Here is a 19530-nt window from a genome sequence, read left to right as displayed (position 1 = left end):
TGGTTGGTTGATATGTGTCTTGTGTCTCTCTGTTGCTGTTTCTTTCTTCTTCTTTTCTCAAGAAGAATTTAAATCAAGAATTCAAGTAAACAAATTTTAGGTCCAGTTCCCTTGGGAGCATTTGCTAAGGTTTTGGTTGAAACGTGAGAATAATAGGTTTTGTATTACTTCCTAGGAATAAATTAAATTCCTAAGATTAATCTTTAAGATTTGTCATAGTTTAGTGAAAATCTGAGCCTTCTTCCTTACTCCCACCCTCCCACCTACTCAACTGTCATTTTCCATTTCCTTGCCCTTATCCCTTCCTAGGAAACGCAACCTGGGGGTCAAAATGTGGTGTCTATCGATGAGGGTGAAATGATATTCAAGAAGAACACCAGAAAAATCCTCAGGCCTTCAGGTAGCCGGTTGCCCTTCATGGCCTTGAGATTGAAGTTCTTGAGTACTTGTTGGGTTATTGGTGTGGAGAAGAGTAGGTTTCTTTGATTTGGTTTTTGGTTTTCCACTCAGAATACACTAAATCTGTGATCGATCTTCGCCCAGAAGATGTGGGGCATGAAAGTGGCTCCTTAGGAGACAGAAGCAAATCTGTCCCAGGCCTCAGTGTGGATATGGTAAGTACCCTGGTATTTCATTTGCTTGCTATATGAAATTTTATATACCAGAGTTCCTGTCCTGGCTCAGTGGAAACAAATCTGACTAGTAACTATGAGGTTGCAGGTTTGATCCTGGCCTTGCTCAGTGGGCTAAGGATCCAGCGTTGCCATGAGCTATGATGTAGGCCTCAGCTGCAGCTTGGATCCTGCATTGCTGTGGCTGTGGCACAAGCCAGCAACTGCAGCTCCAATTCGACCCCCTAGCCTGGGAACCTCCATATGTCGTGGGTACAGCCCTAGAAAGCAAAGAAAAAAAAAAAAGAAAGAAATTTTATATACCTAAAGTTGACTTTCCTACCTGATGCTCTAAATTCATGTGTTTAATTCTTTAGGAAAAGGTAACATGAATCTTGATTTCCCGAAATTTCTAAAGTAAATCTGGTTGTTGAATTACTTAAAGAAACAGACTGTCTCTTTCATTTTCTACACATTGCTTGATATACAATTAGGGGCTCAAATAAATACTTATTTTTAATAAAATGTAGAGATGGTTGGGTTGGGGAAGCCTCATGAGAAAGATATTATTTTGAAATTTGAGAAGGATGGTTGGAATATAGTTTAGAAGCATGAAATGGGGAAACATAAGAATAAGTATGTATATGGGCACATGACACCTTAGGGCTTAGCAGCAATTAAGGCCCCTACTCAAGGAAGGAGATTAGTCTTTGAACTTTTTCTTTTTCTTTTTTTGTCTTTTTAGGGCCACACCTGCAGCATATGGAGGTTCCCAGGCTAGGGTTCGAATCGGAGCTATAGCCGCTGGCCTACGCCACCACCAGAGCCACAGCAATGCGGGATTCCAGCCGCATCTGTGATCTACACCATAGCTCATGGCAATGCCAGGTCCTTGACCCACTAAGTGAGGCCAGGGATCAAATCTGCATCCTCCTGGATACTCATCAGATTCATTTCCACTGAATCACAATGGGAATTCCTGAACTTTTTCTTATTTTTATTAACTCTGAATCTATATTCATTGTTTCAGGAAGAGGAAGAGGAAGAAGAAGACATTGACCACCTGGTAAAGTTGCATCGTCAGAAGCTAGCCAGAAGCAGCATGCGAAGTGGCTCCTCCATGGTAAGTTGTAGTAGTTCTGTGGCTATAGACATGTTGGGGTACTGGGAAGGAAGGAAGGACCTCCCTAGTGCAGAGTCAGGATCTGGGGAAATTCTAGTCACTCTTTCCAAGTAAATACAATGCATTTGTTTGTTCTTTTCCTCAATTTGGACAGTAGTTGCTTAGTATGCAGTGAGGTGACTTTCTCAGATTCTGCCCTGGAGATTCTTATATCAGGTAGTTAGGGCTAGGGAGGTTCATCATAGCTTTGTCAACAGTAACCCATAACTTCTCCCCTAAAAAGGTCCCAGGCCAGGAAGTGAGCAAGTTCATATTTCTTCATCAGGGCATGCTCCAAATATTGTATTTAAGGGCAGTAACTGCCATGAGAAGGGCCTTGGCAAGGGTTAATTGGCATAAGGATATGATTAAGAAATAGCAGTACCAATCAGAATCATGAAGTTAAAGGCACATTTTAAGAATCAGAGCCTAGGAGGAGTTCCCATTGTGGCTCAGCAGGTTAAGGACCTGATGTTATCTCTGTGAGGATGTGGGTTTGATCCCTGGCCTCACTCTGTGGGTTAAGGATCCGGAGTTGCAGAGGTGGCTAGGATCCAGTGTTGCTATGGCTATGGCGTAGATCTCAGCTACAGTTCTATTTTTATTTTATTTTATTTTTTTTTGTCTTTTTGCTATTTCTTTGGGCCGCTCCCACGGCATATGGAGGTTCCCAGGCTAGGGGTCGAATTGGAGCTGTAGCCACTGGCCTACGCCAGAGCCACAGCAACGTGGGATCTGAGCCGTGTCTGCAACCTACACCACAGGTCATGGGAACGCCGGATCCTTAACCCACTGAGCAAGGGCAGGGACCGAACCTGCAACCTCATGGTTCCTAGTTGGATTCATTAACCACTGCGCCACGACGGGAACTCCTCAGCTACAGTTCTGATTTGACCCCTGGCCCAGGAACTGCCATAGGCTGCAGGTGTGGCCATAATAAGAAAACAATTTTTTAAAAAATAATCAGGGACTAGTTTCTGTCTAAAGTATGAAGATTAATGTTTAGGGGAAACAGGATGTTCCTGGAAGAGAATGGTGGGCTTGCAGAGTGGATTATTACTGAGATCCCCCCGCCAGTTCTGATACAGGCACTTTCCTTTATACGTCTTGAGAGGAATAAGGTGGATAAAAGAAACCCACAGATAATGAAGTCCCCTTGTTTTAATTAGTAACTGACTCCTTCTAGCTAACATTGTAGCATATATAACATATACCAAAATTGGACTCAGCTGCACCTTACCTTTCTTCCTTGCACACCTTCTGGGGCAGTTGAAAATTAACAATAAAATGTGTAGGAAGAGGGCAAGAAGAGCAGCTTGGAGTCTAGGGGAGCCGTGAGCTGATAGATGACCCTAAGCAGTTGGGAGTGTGCACTGTCTTTTATATTCTGGGTACGAGATGGTTGGTGGTACTGGCTTATTTATTGAAGGGGCTTTTGTTTTGTTCTGTGACTGGGGGCTTTTTCCTGAGAGAAAATATGAGCAGTGTGGCGGGGGAGCATACCTTCGCCAGATGTTTGTGGGTGCTTTCTCCTCAGAGTACCATTGGCAGCATGATGAGCATCTACAGCGAAGCTGGTGATTTCGGGAACATCTTTGTGACGGGCAAGGTTACCTTTTCACTGAAGTATGAGCAGCAAACACAGACTCTGGTTATTCATGTGAAAGAGTGCCAGCAGCTGGCCTATGCCGACGAAGCCAAGAAGCATTCGAACCCGTGAGTGCTTCTGGACCCGATGTGGTGCTCGGAGATGATGGCTCAGACCCCGGCATCTCTCTGGGCACCCTGGAACCGAGGCCGTCACTTCCTGGGAGGACAGGGAGGTGGGATTGAGGATGGTTAAAGGAGATGTGGGAAGGGGACCAGAATTGTGAAGATGCAATAATGACATGTCTGAGAGGGCCTGATGTGACATTTTCATTTTGTCATGGTGTATGTATATGGAGAGCAGGGAAGTGAAGAGTGAGCTTCTGAAAAGACAGGAAATTACTTGATGTTTTCCTTGGTTTTTAGCTATGTGAAGACTTACCTTCTGCCTGACAAATCCCGCCAAGGCAAAAGAAAAACCAGCATCAAGCGGGACACCGTTAACCCGCTCTATGATGAGATCCTCACAGTAAGTATCTAGAGCCCAAGAGTAGAACTTGTTCTGTCTTGTGTGCTGAGCTGTAGCTATGTCTCTGTTACCTAGCTGGTCCACGTAGTTTTCCATGGCTGTGTCTGTGTATGAGGATATCCTATAGGCATCTCTTCATGTTCCAGCCTCCTAGAGAAGAGACAAAAGTGGACCTAGCTTTCTTGGATTGCTGTGCTGTTGAGCTCCACGTGGCCACAAATTCATTCTGAAAACCTGAAAAGCCAGTTGGGGTCAGGAGTCTCCCAGGCAGTTCTTTTTGAATATTCTGGTGTTCTCTTGCCCACTCAAGGAAAAAATGAATATTCTAGACCCTTCCACAGAATGTGGTAGGTTTTTTGTGAAATAGGGTAAGTGGAAGCTCTGAGTGAGGAACCTCAAAGTGCTTAAGGACTAAAGTAATTTGATATTCACTTTGGGTCTGGTTGCTCAGATTTTGGAGTAGTCTTTTCATGAGGAATTACCATGAACTAATCATGTTGGGCTTCTTTCCTTTCACAGTATGAGATCCCAGAATCTGTCCTGTCCCAAAGGACTTTGAAGTTCTCGGTTTGGCATCATGGTCGTTTTGGCAGAAACACTTTCCTTGGAGAGGCAGAGGTCCAGATGGATTCCTGGATGCTTGATAAGAAACTGGATCATTGCCTCCCTTTACATGGCAAGGTAGTCTACTTTAACAACTCCTTGCAGAGTTTGAATCTGAGGTAGAATTGTCTGCACTGATTTCTACTGGGACATGTTGGTAGTCTTGAAATGTAGCCTTGTGTGGAGTTCTAGCACACTCTGCTGGGGGTTCTGAGTTTAACAGTCATTTCAGATGCACTGGAATGGCAAGTGTGAGTAATCTCCGCGTAGGCCAGGCAAAGGACAAAGTCATGGTTTTCCTTTGAAGTCTTTCATATGCATGCCAGGCTTTGCCTCCTAATCTTCCAGAGTTTGAGCATGCCATAACATCCTAACTTATGCCTCTTCTGCAAGCTAACCTTTTGGTTATCCTAATCTGCACTCCTTTTCCAAGCTATCCTTTTCACTAAAGAGGTGGGAAGTAAAGCAATTCATGGAATTCCAATGGCCATAATCTTGGTCACATAAGCCAGGAACAATTTTACTTTGGAATTGGCATCTCAGGTGAGAGTGTAGCAATGTGCATAATAGTGCCTGGGAACTGAGTGCAGACCTGGATTTGAATCCTGATTCTGGGATTTGCCAGCTAGGTAAGTCACCTAACTTTTGGGAACCTTATTTCTTCATCTGTAAAATAATAGATGAAGAATAGAGATAATAATATTCCTCTTCCGCAGGATCATATACAAAGTACTAATCAGTGCCTGGCACATAAAGGACATTTAGTAGGTTACTGTCATTCTGGTTAAGATGAAATTGCTAAAACAGAGTTTGGAGTTTCTGTTGTGGCTCAGTGGGTTCAGAGCCCGACTAGTATCCATGAGGATGCAGGTTCAATCACCTGGCCTCTCTCAGTGGGTTAAGGACCCAGCATTGCCACAAGCTGTTGTGTACATCACAGACACCCTTGGATCCTGCGTTGCTGTGGCTGTGGCATAGGCTGGCAGCTGCAGCTCTGATTGGATCCCTAGCCCAGGAACTTCCATATGCCATGGGTACAGCCCTAAAAGGACAAAAAGTAAAAAAATAAGGCAGAGTTTTGACACCTTAATTATCAAAACTGTTCCCTGGCAGGGTTTTTCTATAAAACTTTTTTACACTAGCATTTTCAATACTAAAAACAATACATGGTCATAGAATACCTTTGGAAAATAGACAAGGAACTAGGAGTAGTGGCTGCCTCTAGAAAGAGAAACTGAGGTGGGAGGGTCATTTAGTTATGTGTATGCCCTTTTATAACATTTTATAATGTTTGAACTTTTTACCATGTCTACATATATTGCTTATTAAGAACATTAAGAAGACACACATGGCTCAAAATTAAAATAACAGGAGTTCTCTGGTGGCTCAGTGGGTTAAGGACCAGCATTGTTACTGCATGGCTCAAGTTGCTGTGGCCAGGTTTGATCCCTGGCCCAAAAACTTCCACATGTTGCAGGCATGGCCAAAAAAAATTTTTTTTTGAAATAATGTAGAAGTATATAAAAAGAAAAGCAGATTCAATTCCCTAGAAATAACCATGACTTGGATATCTTCATAGAAGTTTTGTATTAAACAGCACAGATAGACCCACATGAATTTATATTTTTTCTTTTTTACACAAATGGACTCATGTAAACCTCATTGTGTATATAGATCTTGATTTTTTTTCTGTCTTCTTTAGGGCCTCACCTGTGGCATATGGAGGTTCCCAGGCTAGGGGTCGAAAAGGAGCTGTAGCCACTGGCCTATGCCACAGCCACAGCAGTGCCAGATTGGAGCTGCGTCTGCAACCTACACCACAGCTCACAGCAATGTCAGATCCTTAACCCACTGAGCGAGGCCAGGGACCGAACCTGCAACCTCATGGTTCCTAGTTGGATTCATTAACCACTGAGCCACTATAGGAACTCCTTGATTTTTTTATTTAACAATTTGTTATTTACCATGGACATTTTTTCTAGGCCATCATTTAATAGATTTATCTCATTTTAATTGCTGGAGAGTATTCTTCATGTGCCTGTATTAGAATTGATTTACAGTCCCCCCACGGATGGCATGAAAATTGTTTACCTCTTTTTTTTTTCTTTCTGCTATCAAAGCTCTGCGGTAATAATATATCTTGGCTTTCATTTGTGAATGTAACTGTAGGAGAAATTTTTGGTGGTGAAATTGCTGAGTCAAAGGACATGTACATCTAGTGTTTTGATAGCTACTGCCCTCCAAAAATACTGACATTAAAGATGTCCCTTTAAGTACTAATAAAAACGGGAAAGCAGTTATTACCAAACTATAGTACATTATTGGAAATTTAGAGTTTCTTAAGCATTTGGCATGTAAGTTATTCTCTCAGGGGCCTATAGTTGATAAAATTGTATTGAAAATATCACTGTAAAACATCATGTAAACTGCCAGTAAAAAATGCCTTACATCACAAGAAAAAGATGCACTAGAATGGAGCTGTGTGTTCATTGCAATTATTTTGAGCCAGGATGAAAATCTGCTACTGAAACAAATACTCCAATTTCCAGCTAAGGCTAAACTCCAACAATTTTTAAGAGTCCACTGAAGTTCACATCTGGAGCCTAATAAATTGTGTAGACATTTTATAAACAACAAAAAGACCACTCCAGTATTACATGTCTACTTTAACTAAAAGCATTCTACATTTGTTGACTCAGAGTTTTCTTTTTTTTCTGCCATAGTGATCTGTTTGCTCCCATTCAGTTTTCTTTTCTTGGCCTCCATCTCCACAATTTTTTCATATCTCTCCCATATACTACACTTCTATGTATTCTGGGTATGTGGTGCCTTTTTCCAAACCAGTGGGGATTATGTCTTCCTGACATACTATGTTCAGAACTGAGGCCCTAGGTTAGAGGAGCCCCAGTGAACACAGGCCAGTGAAAGAGTACCTGTGATCAGCAAGAGCACCAACTTATGCTCTGGGTACCAAAGCATAAGGAGCAAGTCACACAGGGCCGATACAGTGAAGAGTGCTGCTGCCCAAGGCCACTTGCTACTCATCCCAGACACCCACTCATTCATGCTTGTAGTCACTCAGGAAGTATTTGTGAAGCACCTACTATGTGCCAGGTACTTTGCTAAGTGTCAGGCATATTAGGATGAACAACAACAACAAAAAGGCTTGATTCCTGTCCTCCTGGCATTTGGATCCTGGTGGTAGAGACAGTCATTAATCAGAAGTAACATAAACTGGATTTCCCTGGTGGTGCAGTGGATTAGGATCCAGCGTTGTCACTGCAGCAGCTCGAGTTGCTACTGTGGCACGGGTTTGGTCCCTGGCCCAGACAATTTCACGTGCTGTGGGTGCAGCCGGAAAAAAAAAAAAAGGACTTTTTATGTCTGAAAATCATAAAAGTGATACATGCTATTCTAATTAAAAACACACTTTAGGAGTTCCCTTCATGGCTCAGCGGTTAACAAACCTGACTAGGATCTGTGAGGATGTGGGTTCGATCCTGGGCCTCGTTCAATGGGTTAAGGATCTGGCATTGCTGTGAGCTGTGGTGTACCTCACAGACTCCGCTCTGATCTGGCGTGGCTGTGGCTGTGGCTCACAGCTGTAGCTCTGATTCGACCCCTAGCCTGGGAATGCCGTATGCCGCAGATGTGGCCCTAAAAAGCAAAAAAAAAAAAAACAAAAAAAACCCAAAAAAAAACCCTTTAGATATACACAGAGTAAAAAGCAAAGGTCCTTTTTCATTTCTCCATTCTACTTCCCACCTTAGGAGACACAAGTGTTAAGTTTGTCTGTATCCTTCTGGGTTTTTCTATATAATGTCATATAGTGGTTAAAAGCTTGGAGTCTGGAACCAGTCTGTCTGAATTTGAATCCTGGCTCTGTCAATTGCTGTGTGACCTTGGCACGTTACTCAACTTTTCTGTTCCATAATCTGTAAAATGGGGATAGTAGTACTCATGGGGACTATCTTTAAGATTAAACAAAATGGGAGTTCCCGTCGTGGCGCAGTGGTTAACGAATCCGACTAGGAACCATGAGGTTGCGGGTTCGGTCCCTGCCCTTGCTCAGTGGGTTCACGATCCGGCGTTGTCATGAGCTGTGGTGTAGGTTGCAGACGCGGCTCGGATCCTGCGTTGCTGTGGCTCTGGTGTAGGCCGGTGGCTACAGCTCCAATTCAACCCCTAGCCTGGGAACCTCCATATGCCGCGGGAGCGGCCCAAGAAATAGCAACAACAACAACAACAAAAAGACAAAAAAAAAAAAAAAAGATTAAACAAAATGATATACTTAAAGTATTGACGACATTACTTGGCACACAGTTCTATATGAAATAATATTGATAATAATTGTTATTTATACACATATATATTCACATGTGCAGATATGAATATATTAATATGAGTGGGATACTTTTTATGCATCTTGCTTTGTTGACTTAACAGTACATCTTGGATATCTTTCCATGTCAGCAAATAGAGGTTCACTGCATCCTTTTTGATGATTGCATGCCACATGCTATATGAGGATATTATAATCACTCATTTAACCTTTCCTGCATTGACTGACATTTCAGTTGTTCCCACTTTGCAGCTATTACTAACAATGTTGGTAGTAAGATTCTTCATCATAATGTCAGTCCCCTGTGAGTTTGTATGGACAGCCTTACTGGAAGACCTTTGAGGGTATTTGGGATCTAGTAACTATATCCCCTAAATAGCGAAATAGTGGGCATTGCGGAAGACTCTTTGTTAGTTCTTCTGCAGCTCCTTTTGAAGAAACTGCCTTAGAATCTGTGGCTGCCATGGCCTAGTGATCCTGGCAGATATTCATAAGGAGGAGGGTGCTTTTATGCTATGAAGCTGTTTTGGGGAGTAGTTTTAGAATCTCCTCAGCAAGAGGTCTCAACAAGTCTTGACCTGTTGGATTTCTGTGTTTCAGATCAGTGCTGAGGCCTCAACTGGCTTGCCATCACACAAAGGCGAGTTGGTGGTTTCATTGAAATACATCCCAGCCTCCAAGCTCCCTGTTGGAAGTGACCGGAAAAAGAGTGAGTTTTCTTTGGGGCCCTGGATTTAGTTCTTAGTTTTCTGGACAAGATCTGTGTGATGTGGTGGTGGCTAGCGACTAGCACTGTGGGAGAGACCGGATTGCAAAGTGCACGAGATCATCTTCTAGGGAAGATTTCTTTACTCAGTAAGACATTTCTGTTTTTCAACCAGAAGGGAAGGCCTTAAAGTTGGAATACTTTTTTTTTGTTTTGCTTTTTATTTTGTTTTTACTTTTTAAAATTTTATGGCTGCACCTGTGGCATATGAAAGTTCCCGGGCCAGGGACTGAGTCCGAGCCACAGCTCCAACCTACACTGCAGCCATAGCAATGCTGGATCCTTTAACCCACTGTGCCAGGTCGGGGATAGAACCCATACCTCTGCAGCAACCTTAGACACTGCAGTCGGATTCTTAACCCACTGTGCCATGGTGGGAACTCGTTGTTGTTGTTGTTGTTGTTGTTGTTTTGAGGCCATTAACTCGGTCTTGGTCCAGCTCTGGCAAGCTACTAAGAGGTCAGAACAGAACAGAAATTTTGGGACTGAGACGGGGTGGTTGGAAGGGGTGGTATATAAGTATAAGGGGCAGGAAGTGGAAGGCTGAGGAAGAGTAAATCTACACACCAGGCACGGTGCTAGTGACTGTGGATATGGAGGTGAATAAGACATGATATTTTCCGCCCCTTGGAAAGAAAGACAATCATATGCTAAGATGGCAGTGATGAATTCTGTCTGGTTACATTTGGAAGAGTTAAAGAGGAAGTAATAATGATACTGGACTTAAGACTTTACCAGGCAGAAAAGAGGATGGGGTGAGGAGAGCATTTCTGGAAGAGGAGATAGTGTGGGAGAAGGTTTGAAAAAGGCCTGGTAAATGTGGGGTTATATGTGAGTGTGAGGCAGTGAACTTCTTAGTTGAGTGGGGCTGGAGTTATGGTATGCAGATGTGGGGGTGGTGCTACAATTATTGATGAGCCTGGAGCCTGGCTGAACAGGGCCATGAATATAATGGTAAGGAGTTGAACTTGATGCACTGACCACGGGGTGCCAAAGTTCTTAAAAAGTTACCTGCAGCAAGGTCTGATCTAGAGGATTTGGGGAAATCAATGAGGTCCCTAAGAAGGGTGTGCAGAATGACTAGAGAAGAGAGACAGGATAGAATCATAGGGAACATTTTAAAGAATGAAGAAGGGAAGAGAAGCCAGGGCAGTAGAGGGTTATCATGGGAGAACAATGCAGGAGAGAGCTTGAGGAAGGGAGTGGGGGTTGTCAACAGAATTGAAATACCACTGGGATGTCAGCCCAATGAAAAGACACAGCTCATTGGCATTAGTTGGCATTTTCAGTGGATTAGTGGAAGCAGAAGCCAGATTTCAGTAGAAACTAGGCTGAGTGAATGGGGCAAAGGAGTAGAGGCAATGAGTGAGGACTTTTTTTTCCAGGATAACTGATGGTGATAGAGAGGAGAGCCATGGAAGAGAGCTTGAAATGGAGATAAGGTTGAAGGGAGATTTTCTTTTAAAAGGACTTTTTTAAAAGAGGAAGTGAGATTCACATATGTTTAGACTGAGGAGATGGGATCAGTAGAGAATGAGATATTAAAAATGGGAAGTGGGGATTGAAATCATTGAAATCATGATAAGTCTTGTTGACATGGGGATGGGATCCAGGATACAAGAGGAGGAGTTCCCCTTTCCAATCATTCAACAAATATTGGGCAACTTTCTCTATGCCTCAATATTCTCATGGATAAAATGAGGACAATAAGTGTATATCTCATAGGATTGTTTTGAGGAACAAATGCTTTATGTAGAATTTGGCATGTAGCCAGCTTTCAATAAGCCTTTATTGCTATTGTTATTATGAATTGAGTACCTATTGCTCACTGTCAGGCACTGTGCTAGGTTCTGAGAATCGAAGGCAGATGTGGTTCAATTATCATGGAGTTTGCTGTCTTCAGGGGCAAGGAGAGGAACTACTATGTAGATGAAGCTCAAAAGAAATCTGGGGGTATTGGGGCTCACTTGCTATGGCTGACATCCCTTCCAGGTAAAGTTGGGGAAGGTGGCGAGCTCCAGGTGTGGATCAAAGAAGCCAAGAACCTGATGGCTGCCAAATCAGGAGGGACGTCAGACAGCTTTGTGAAGGGGTGAGTCCCTGGACCAGCACCAAACTAACCAGTTTCAGGACCAGAGAGCTAAGAGAGGAACCCAATTTAACTTTCCTCTGTGGATATTATCCCCGTGTGTCCTGCCACCTCTAGCAGCCAACTTTGTTCCTGAAATTAGGTAATGGCCCAACCCCCACTACCACGTTTGCAACTGGTCTGAGCTCAGTTTGGACTGGGCTGTAGGGGTCATTTCCAGACAGGAGAGGAGACAGTTAGGTCTGACTTTCCCTTTATTACAGACTTACACTCTTAATTGATCCTGAATAAAAATCTGTGTCCCTGACTGGCAAGACCTGGGGATTCAGGACTTTGTTCCCCACAATATTTAAGCAGTGCCAGCTTTCCCCAAGTGACAGCTCACCCCACTGACTTAAGTTCTCTAGCACATCATGTTTAGCTATGCCTACGGTTATTTCTGTTGGTTTTATTAAAGGAGACGTCACCCAATGGAAACGGAATCGAGTATTTTAAACCCATTTTTGGTGGCGTATAGACAATAGCTCCCTAACAATATTGTATTAATTTTCTCTTCAGGTTAAAGGAAGTGAATCAGGTGAATGATCTAGTGGAGGTACTAGGAACTCTGCTTCAGCAGATTCAAAGGAGGGAGTGTGTGTCCTCGGATCTGAGCATTGACTCAGCTTCCTAGGCTAGGTCTAGGGTAGGGGAGAAGGGAATTTAGATAGATATCACCCGCTTCGAATAGGCTGTTGATTCCTCCCCGCCCTCTACCAGATACCTCCTTCCTATGAGGAACAAGGCCAGTAAGCGTAAGACTCCCGTGATGAAGAAGACCCTGAATCCCCACTACAACCATACATTTGTCTACAATGGTGTGAGGCTGGAAGATCTCCAACACATGTGCCTGGAACTGACTGTGTGGGACCGGGAGCCCCTGGCCAGCAATGACTTCCTGGGAGGGGTCAGGCTGGGTGTTGGCACTGGTGAGAGCCTCTCCCCCGACCCTCACTCTCCTCAAAGCTTCCTGGGTAGTTCACTCTGAATAGACCCATCCCCCTCCCTACACAGCTCCACTGCCTCAAGAGTTGTCTTCTTTCCTTACAGTTAACGTTCAACCTGTATTTACTGAGTTCAACCAGTATTTGCTGTACAGGGCTAGGGGGAGGCTGAGGTCATGCACTGTCATGTGTACAGATAAACAGGACCCTGACTGCCAGGAACTCCATCATCATCCCACCAAAAACATCTAAAAACCTACCTGGAGCTGTACCTCTGACTTCTGCCTTCTATCCTGTGACAGTGAAAGAAAGGTCCTAGCAAAGGTTATGCTCTTTCTAAGCCTTCTGGATCACACCATCACCTTCTCAATGACCTCGCTTCTGGAATCTCCTCTCTCTCCTGTCTGATCAGTTTCATTCTCTGCCTCCCTCCTGGAGGTGAAAGCAGATATGCTCTGGTATTTCCCATTTTAAGACATAGAAACAAACCTTCCCTTGACCCTGTGCCCCACTTCTGATTTCTTAAGAAGAGTTGTCTCCATGTTCTCACCTCTTCTTTAGTCTTCAGTCCAGTCTTCAGTCTGTGATCTAGCTTCTGTCCCACCATGCCACTGAGCAATGCCAAAATTTTGTTTTCCTCTTCCTAGAATTTTCAGGCCATTCAACTTCACTGATCACTCCCTTTTTCTTGAAATGCTTAGCTTCAACTGACACCACATTTTTCTTTGTGGCATCTTTATTATTCACCCGAACTCTAAATATTGGTGCTTCTCAAGGCTTTTTTTTTTTTTTTTGGCTGCACCCATGGCATGTAGAAGTTCCCAGGCCAAGAATCCAACCCATGCCACAGCTGTGACCTGCGCCACAGCAGTAACAGTGCCAGATCCTTAACCACTAGGCAACCAGGGAACTCCAAGACTTAGTCTTAAACCTTTTTTTCTCTCTCTATAGTCTCTGCATTCCTGTGGCTGGAAATATTGCTTGTATATTAATAATTCACATAAAGCATTTAACACAAATCATCTAGAATGATGTGCTTACAAATGTAAGCCAGTTCATGTCAGTCTCTTGCTTAAAACCCTTCAGGGTCGCCTCCTGTACTTAGAAGATAATCCAAATTTCTCATCATGCCCACAGGCCCCTGTGTAATCTGGACCCTTTGTTACCTGATCCATCCTGTAACATTCTCTTGCTTGCTCACTGTGCTTCAAACACCATGATTGCTTTCTGGTCTTCAAATGTATCAAGCTTCTCCACAATTAGTGTTCCCTCTGCCTGGAATGGCTGGCTCCTTCTCATTCCTTAGCTTTTGACTCAAAAGTCTCCTTTGCAGAGGGACCCTCAGACCAGTTCATCTAAGGGAGGCCGTGATCTAGGCACTACAAATCATCCTGGTTATTTGCTTCATGACACTTACCTCACTATCTGAAATACTCCTGTGGATTTACTTTTTTTTTTTTTTCCTGTGGATTTACTTTTGTATTTTCTGTCTTCTCTATTCAAATGTGAGCTGCCTTCAGGGAGGACTTTTTCTGCTTTGTTCACCACTGTATTTCCATCTCCTGGAAGGGTACTTCGAACACAGTAGGCACTCAGTAAATGTGTGTTGAATGAAATGAACATGTAAGAGAATAGAAATGAGGCCACATATGATCCCATATTGTCTAAACTTCAAGCCTGGATTCTACAGCTAGAAAAAAAGTCATTCAGCTCCCTTCCTTCCTTCCCTCCCTCCTCTCCTCCCTCCCCTCCTCCCCTTCTCCTTTCCCTCTCCTCCCCCTCCCCTCCTTTCCCTTCCCCTTTCTCTTCTCTCCTCACTTCCCCCTCCCCTCCCCTCCCTTCCCTTCCCTCTCTTTCCCTTACATTATAAGTCAAAATGGCAGTAACAGAAGAGCTGTAGCTGTAACAGCCTCAGAATAAGGGGTCTTGAACTACCATGTGCTATTTAGAGACCCACTTTATCAACTCGAAGTCTCTTGATAGAGTCTCAGGAGCACAGAAATGGCCATGCAGAGTCAACAGGGAGCATCCCCAAAGTGCTCTCCCCATCAGTCCATCTTTGTAGCAACCCATCTTTTCCATTTGGCTGAGGAGTGGGATCCCTGTTGAGCTTCCTCTGGTGTTTCTCCTCAGGAATCAGTAATGGGGAAGTGGTGGACTGGATGGACTCCACTGGGGAAGAAGTGAGCCTGTGGCAGAAGATGCGACAGTACCCAGGGTCTTGGGCGGAAGGGACTCTACAGCTCCGTGCCTCAATGGCCAAGCAGAAGCTGGGCTTGTGAGCCCCTGTCCTTCACTGCAGGCCCAGCCCTGTCCAGGGCAAGTCAGAGGAAGCGAAGAAACCAAGGCAAAGACTTCTAATTTAATGTGTGTGTGTATGTTATGTATGTGTGTGTATAAACGTGTATTTCGACAACTCTCATTATGCTAGAGTGATGTAGACTTCTTCCCCTTTTTAAAGCAGGCTCAAGAATAAGGGTCTCTTCAAAATTTTTTTATTTGTGCATAAACTAGTATATATTTTCAGAGTCCATTTTTCTTTTTATGATTTTCAATTAACTTATCTTTTAGAACACCTTTTTATCACCTGTCTTGCTGTCCTTGTTCCTCCTTCCTCAGGGAGCCCTGGCTGCCTTTGGCACTTGTACTGGTCTGTATTTCAAGGTGTGCCTGGTCTGAGGCCAAGGCTCCAGGAAGCAGGGATGGGCTACTAAAGACAGAAGAAGGTGGAAGAGAGGTGAGTAGGTCCTTTCTTTTCTCTCCAGTTTATGCCTTTAACTCCACTTCTACCTTGACACATTCCTGGAAGTCGGCTTTTAACTCCTTGTTCATAGCAGTTTCCACCTTGCTTGAGTCTAATGGTTTTCCTGGAAATGCTAAGAAAATGTCTAGGTTGCTTCCAATTCTGGACACCTTCATTAGACTCTTGGGGGACCCTTACAAGGGAGCCACTTTAGAAAAGCACTTTAAGTAGATAATGGCCTTTGGATGGGGTCACCGGCATGCCCGGTGAGTGCTTCTCAGTGGTCCCTGAGGACCAATGACTGAGTGTCTCCCAGCCTGTGTTGAATTCCTTGCATTTTAAATTGATACAGCAGTTATTAGAGAGCTTCTAACTTCTCTAATGAAAGGTATCTTCACATGTATCACACCTTTCTTAGCTCCTGTGTCTACCTTGTGTTACCACACAGAATATCATCAATAATATGGTCTGTATGCTATTGTGTAGGCACGTATGGTCTAAAACCAGTCCAGGGATTCTCCAGGTTGAGAACATGTCCCAAACAACATGTTCAGAGCATCTCCCAGTTTTTCTGACTCCCTTCTTGAAGTGATTTCAGTTCCCATTTTTTCTATTGTTTCCTGAACTTGACCTCGATATAACCTGGGTGTGATAGGTTGAAACTTTGCTAAGAAGGGTCTAGCAAGCTAAGGTTCATTTTCTGAAACTCACTGTTGCAAACTGACCTTTTTAGTCTCACAATTGTATCTACACAAAGTCATTTGTGAAAGGAGCCTGTACTAGAGAAGAAATCCCTTTCAGTGGAGTCGGCTGCTAGCGGACTCTCCTGTATGTAAGCCTATACCGGATTGAAGCCTGCGGTTTCTGTTGTACGTTTGAAGTGAATGGAAGAGTGTTTTTTGAAAGGTTTATCTCGTGTGGATTGATACTGAAATGGAAGGCATAACTTGGGATCATGAACTGTCACCTGCTCCTCCTTTGTTCTCCACCCCATGAAATGTATGTGTGTTTCAATAAAGCTTTCTCCCTTGTCAAGCGTTTGCATCGGTTAGTTCTATTGATGCTTTTGTCTCTGATGTCCTGACTTACTCTTGTTGCTTTTCACATGGCTTTAAGGATAGAAACCAAAGTGACAAATGCCGTTCCCTAACCATCCTGTGCTGGCTTGAAGACAGTTTCTTGTCCCTACATCGCTACCTGATAGCTGAGTTCTGATCCATTGACCTTTGTGTTTGGTATCTAGGAAGAGAATCAGTGCCTATCTTAAAAGTGCCACCACTTTTCTTTCTTTATCTAAAGTACCAAGGTGATCACCCCTTTACCTTTGTGGCCCCTCCCCCCACCTCTGCAGCTGCAGGAAGGAGAGAAGAGTGCACGGGGAGAGAAGATATCCTGTGCCATTTCTTTCTGGATCCTTCTCTTTCTCTAGAAGGTACGGCCTTTTCCTTCACTCCTACTCCCACCATTTAATTTTCTTTCTTTCTTTTTTTTAAGGGCCTCACCTATGGCATATGGTGGTTCCAGGCTAGGGGTCAAATCAGAGCTGTAGCCACTGGCCTATGCCATGGCCACGGCAATACCAGATCCGAGCCATGTCTGTGACCTACACCACAGCTCATGGCAATGCCAGATCCTTAAACCACTGAGAGAGGACAGGGATCGAACCCACAACCTCATGGTTACTAGTAGGGTTCGTTAACCACTGAGCCATGACGGGAACTCACCCACCATTTAATTTTGAGACATAAATAATCCAGATGCCAAATAACTTATCTCAGAAATAAGGCTCTGGGTTTCTAGGTAGAGCTCAGGTGATTCTTGACTTCTTGTACAAAAGGACATTAATACATATTGAATTCTTTTTGCGTACAAAGCTTTCTCCTAGGCATATATTATTTCCTTAATTTCTCTAAGCATGTTATGAAGTAGGAAACCCTCCATTTTTACAGGTAAAGAAAGTCAAACTCACTATCTTGCAACAGAGTTGGGACTTGAATCGAGGTCTGACTCTACTGGACCATGCTGACTCTTGTGAGGATATGTGTGTTATGTGCCAAGAGTCAAAGGAAGCGTTGACTCCTTTCTTCTAAAATAACTCAGAGTTTCTGTTGTGGCTCAGCGGGTTAAGAATCCAACAAGTATCCATGAGGATGCAGGTTCGATCCCTGGCCTTGCTCAGCAGGTTAAGAAGCCAACTAGTATCCATGAGGATGCAGGTCCGATCCCTGTTCTTGCTCAGTGGGTTAAGGATCCATCGTTGCCGTGAGCTGTGGTGTAGGTTGCAGACACAGCTCAGATCCCATGCTCCTGTGGCTGTGGTGTAGGCTGGCAGCTCTAGCTCCGACTAGACCCCTACCCTGGGAACCTCCATATGCTGCGGGTGTGGCCTGCAAAAGCAAAAAAAAAAAAACAAAAAACAAAAAAAACCCTCAAATAAGTTTAGTTTACTTTATGGGGTAGGACTATCAGAATGCTTTGGATGTCAGCTGATTGAATAGCTTGTGTGTGCCTGCTCCCTGGAGGGGGGGGGGGGGAGGAAGGGAAGAGGAGAAACCCAGGAACAAAGGCGGTGCAGGGTCCAGTGAGGTTAGCCCCTTTGGGTATGGCTGTTGGCCTGATTCCACTGCTGTCTCCTTCCACTATTTTAGGAGTTGGGGTTTCTTAAATTGTAATCCAAAGGAGGTAACAGTAAAGCTTGACCTAAAGGAAGCAAGATTGATTTGCCTTAACTACGCAGTTAGATGAAACAAAAGCTTCTTAATTTTTTGGAGCTAGAGGAGCATTTATATGCAAGAGTCAGACCCAGGTGGGAATTCTGCTTGGGGGACAGTGGGCCTTCTCATGTTATCACTCTGGGACTTGGACCCGCTGAAGGGTTAGTGATAAAGACAAGGAAGGGCATTCATTTTGCCTGATGTGCAGTCTTTGACTTTGGAGCCACAGACCCTGTCTGACCGAAGATTTCCCACATTAACTCATTGTATTTTGCCTTCTGCCCATAACTTGCTTCCTGTCTTTCAGAGCTCCTATATTTCCCTAGAGGGAAGGGGGAGAAGGGGACTTTTTGCTCCAAGTTTGATCATTTCCTCCATGTTCCATTTCACCCAGAAACTGCCTGACTTTTAATTTTGCATTTTAAAAATGAGATGTCCGTTAACCACCCAGTGAAAACAGCCTCTGTTACTCATGACTCCTCCCCGACTGCCCACCGCCCACCACCATTGGTCCTGGGCTCCTGATTTCTGTCCCATCACTGTGCTTGAGAGTGAATTTTCTTGGGTTGAGAGCTTTTCTTTTCCCTCTTACCTCTTGGGCACACTCTGAGTATTCAGTCTGAGTGAGATTATAAAGATGAACCCTCTCTCCTTGCTTGGAGCTGTCAGCTGTTTTTAAATGAAAAGTAGAGAGGCAGCATAGCATCATATTTAAGGACACTGACTCTGGAGCCAGGCTGTTGGGGTTTCAATCCCAACTCTGCCACTTCGGAGCTGTGTGATATTAGGCAAGTTCTCTAACCTCCCTGTGCTTCCATCCCCATGTCTGTGCCATGGTGCTCATAACAAGAGACCTACTTTATACAGTTCTTGTGAAGATTTCAGTTAAAAGTGTTTAGAAGAGCCCTTGGCACATAGTGAGTGTGCGAGCATTTTAGCTCTTCCTTTCCACCTAACCTGCTTCCTTCTGCCCTCTAATTTCCTACCGATGACCCCCTGGGTAAAGTTGAAGGTCAGTGGTTGCTGAGTCTGAACCATGACACTAGGTTCCACGAGTGTAGAAAAGCAGGTTCCCAGCAGCAGGGGGAAGAATGCTTTTCTTTCTTTTTTTTCTTCTTGCTTTTTAGGGCTGCACCAGTGGCATATGGAGGTTCCCAGGCTAGGGGTCTAATCGGAGCTGTAGCTGCTGGCTTATGCCACAGCCACAGCAGCACAGGATCTGAGCCATATCTGCGACCTACACCACAGCCCATAGCAATGCCGGATCCTTAACCCACTGAGCAAGGCCAGGAGTCGAACCTGCATCCTCATGGGTGCTAGGCAGATTTGTTAGCTACTGAGCCACAGTGGGAATGCCAAGAATGCTTTTCTTTCAAACACCAGCACATGCTCAGGTGTGGC

General features: G+C 44.1%; 1 protein-coding gene across 2 annotated transcripts in view; it reads left to right on the top strand.

Moving 5' to 3' along the window:
* The window catches only part of SYTL4 (synaptotagmin like 4), a 69894-nt gene extending 53444 nt beyond the window's left edge, over positions 1-16450 (top strand). For both annotated transcript variants that reach the window (XM_021079898.1, XM_021079899.1), the window contains exons 8-17: positions 310-400; positions 511-614; positions 1642-1734; positions 3311-3489; positions 3787-3889; positions 4409-4570; positions 9435-9543; positions 11593-11692; positions 12449-12657; positions 14806-16450. In XM_021079898.1, coding sequence (XP_020935557.1) covers positions 310-400; positions 511-614; positions 1642-1734; positions 3311-3489; positions 3787-3889; positions 4409-4570; positions 9435-9543; positions 11593-11692; positions 12449-12657; positions 14806-14954 — 1299 coding nt within the window. In that variant the 3' untranslated portion in view covers positions 14955-16450. The remainder of the gene's footprint in view (positions 1-309; positions 401-510; positions 615-1641; positions 1735-3310; positions 3490-3786; positions 3890-4408; positions 4571-9434; positions 9544-11592; positions 11693-12448; positions 12658-14805) is intronic.

The sequence above is a fragment of the Sus scrofa genome, chromosome X, assembly GCF_000003025.6.
Source record: "Sus scrofa isolate TJ Tabasco breed Duroc chromosome X, Sscrofa11.1, whole genome shotgun sequence".
Lineage (NCBI taxonomy): Eukaryota > Metazoa > Chordata > Mammalia > Artiodactyla > Suidae > Sus > Sus scrofa.
The sequence above is the reverse complement of the archived record's forward strand: the minus strand, read 5'-3'. Positions and strand labels throughout refer to the sequence as shown.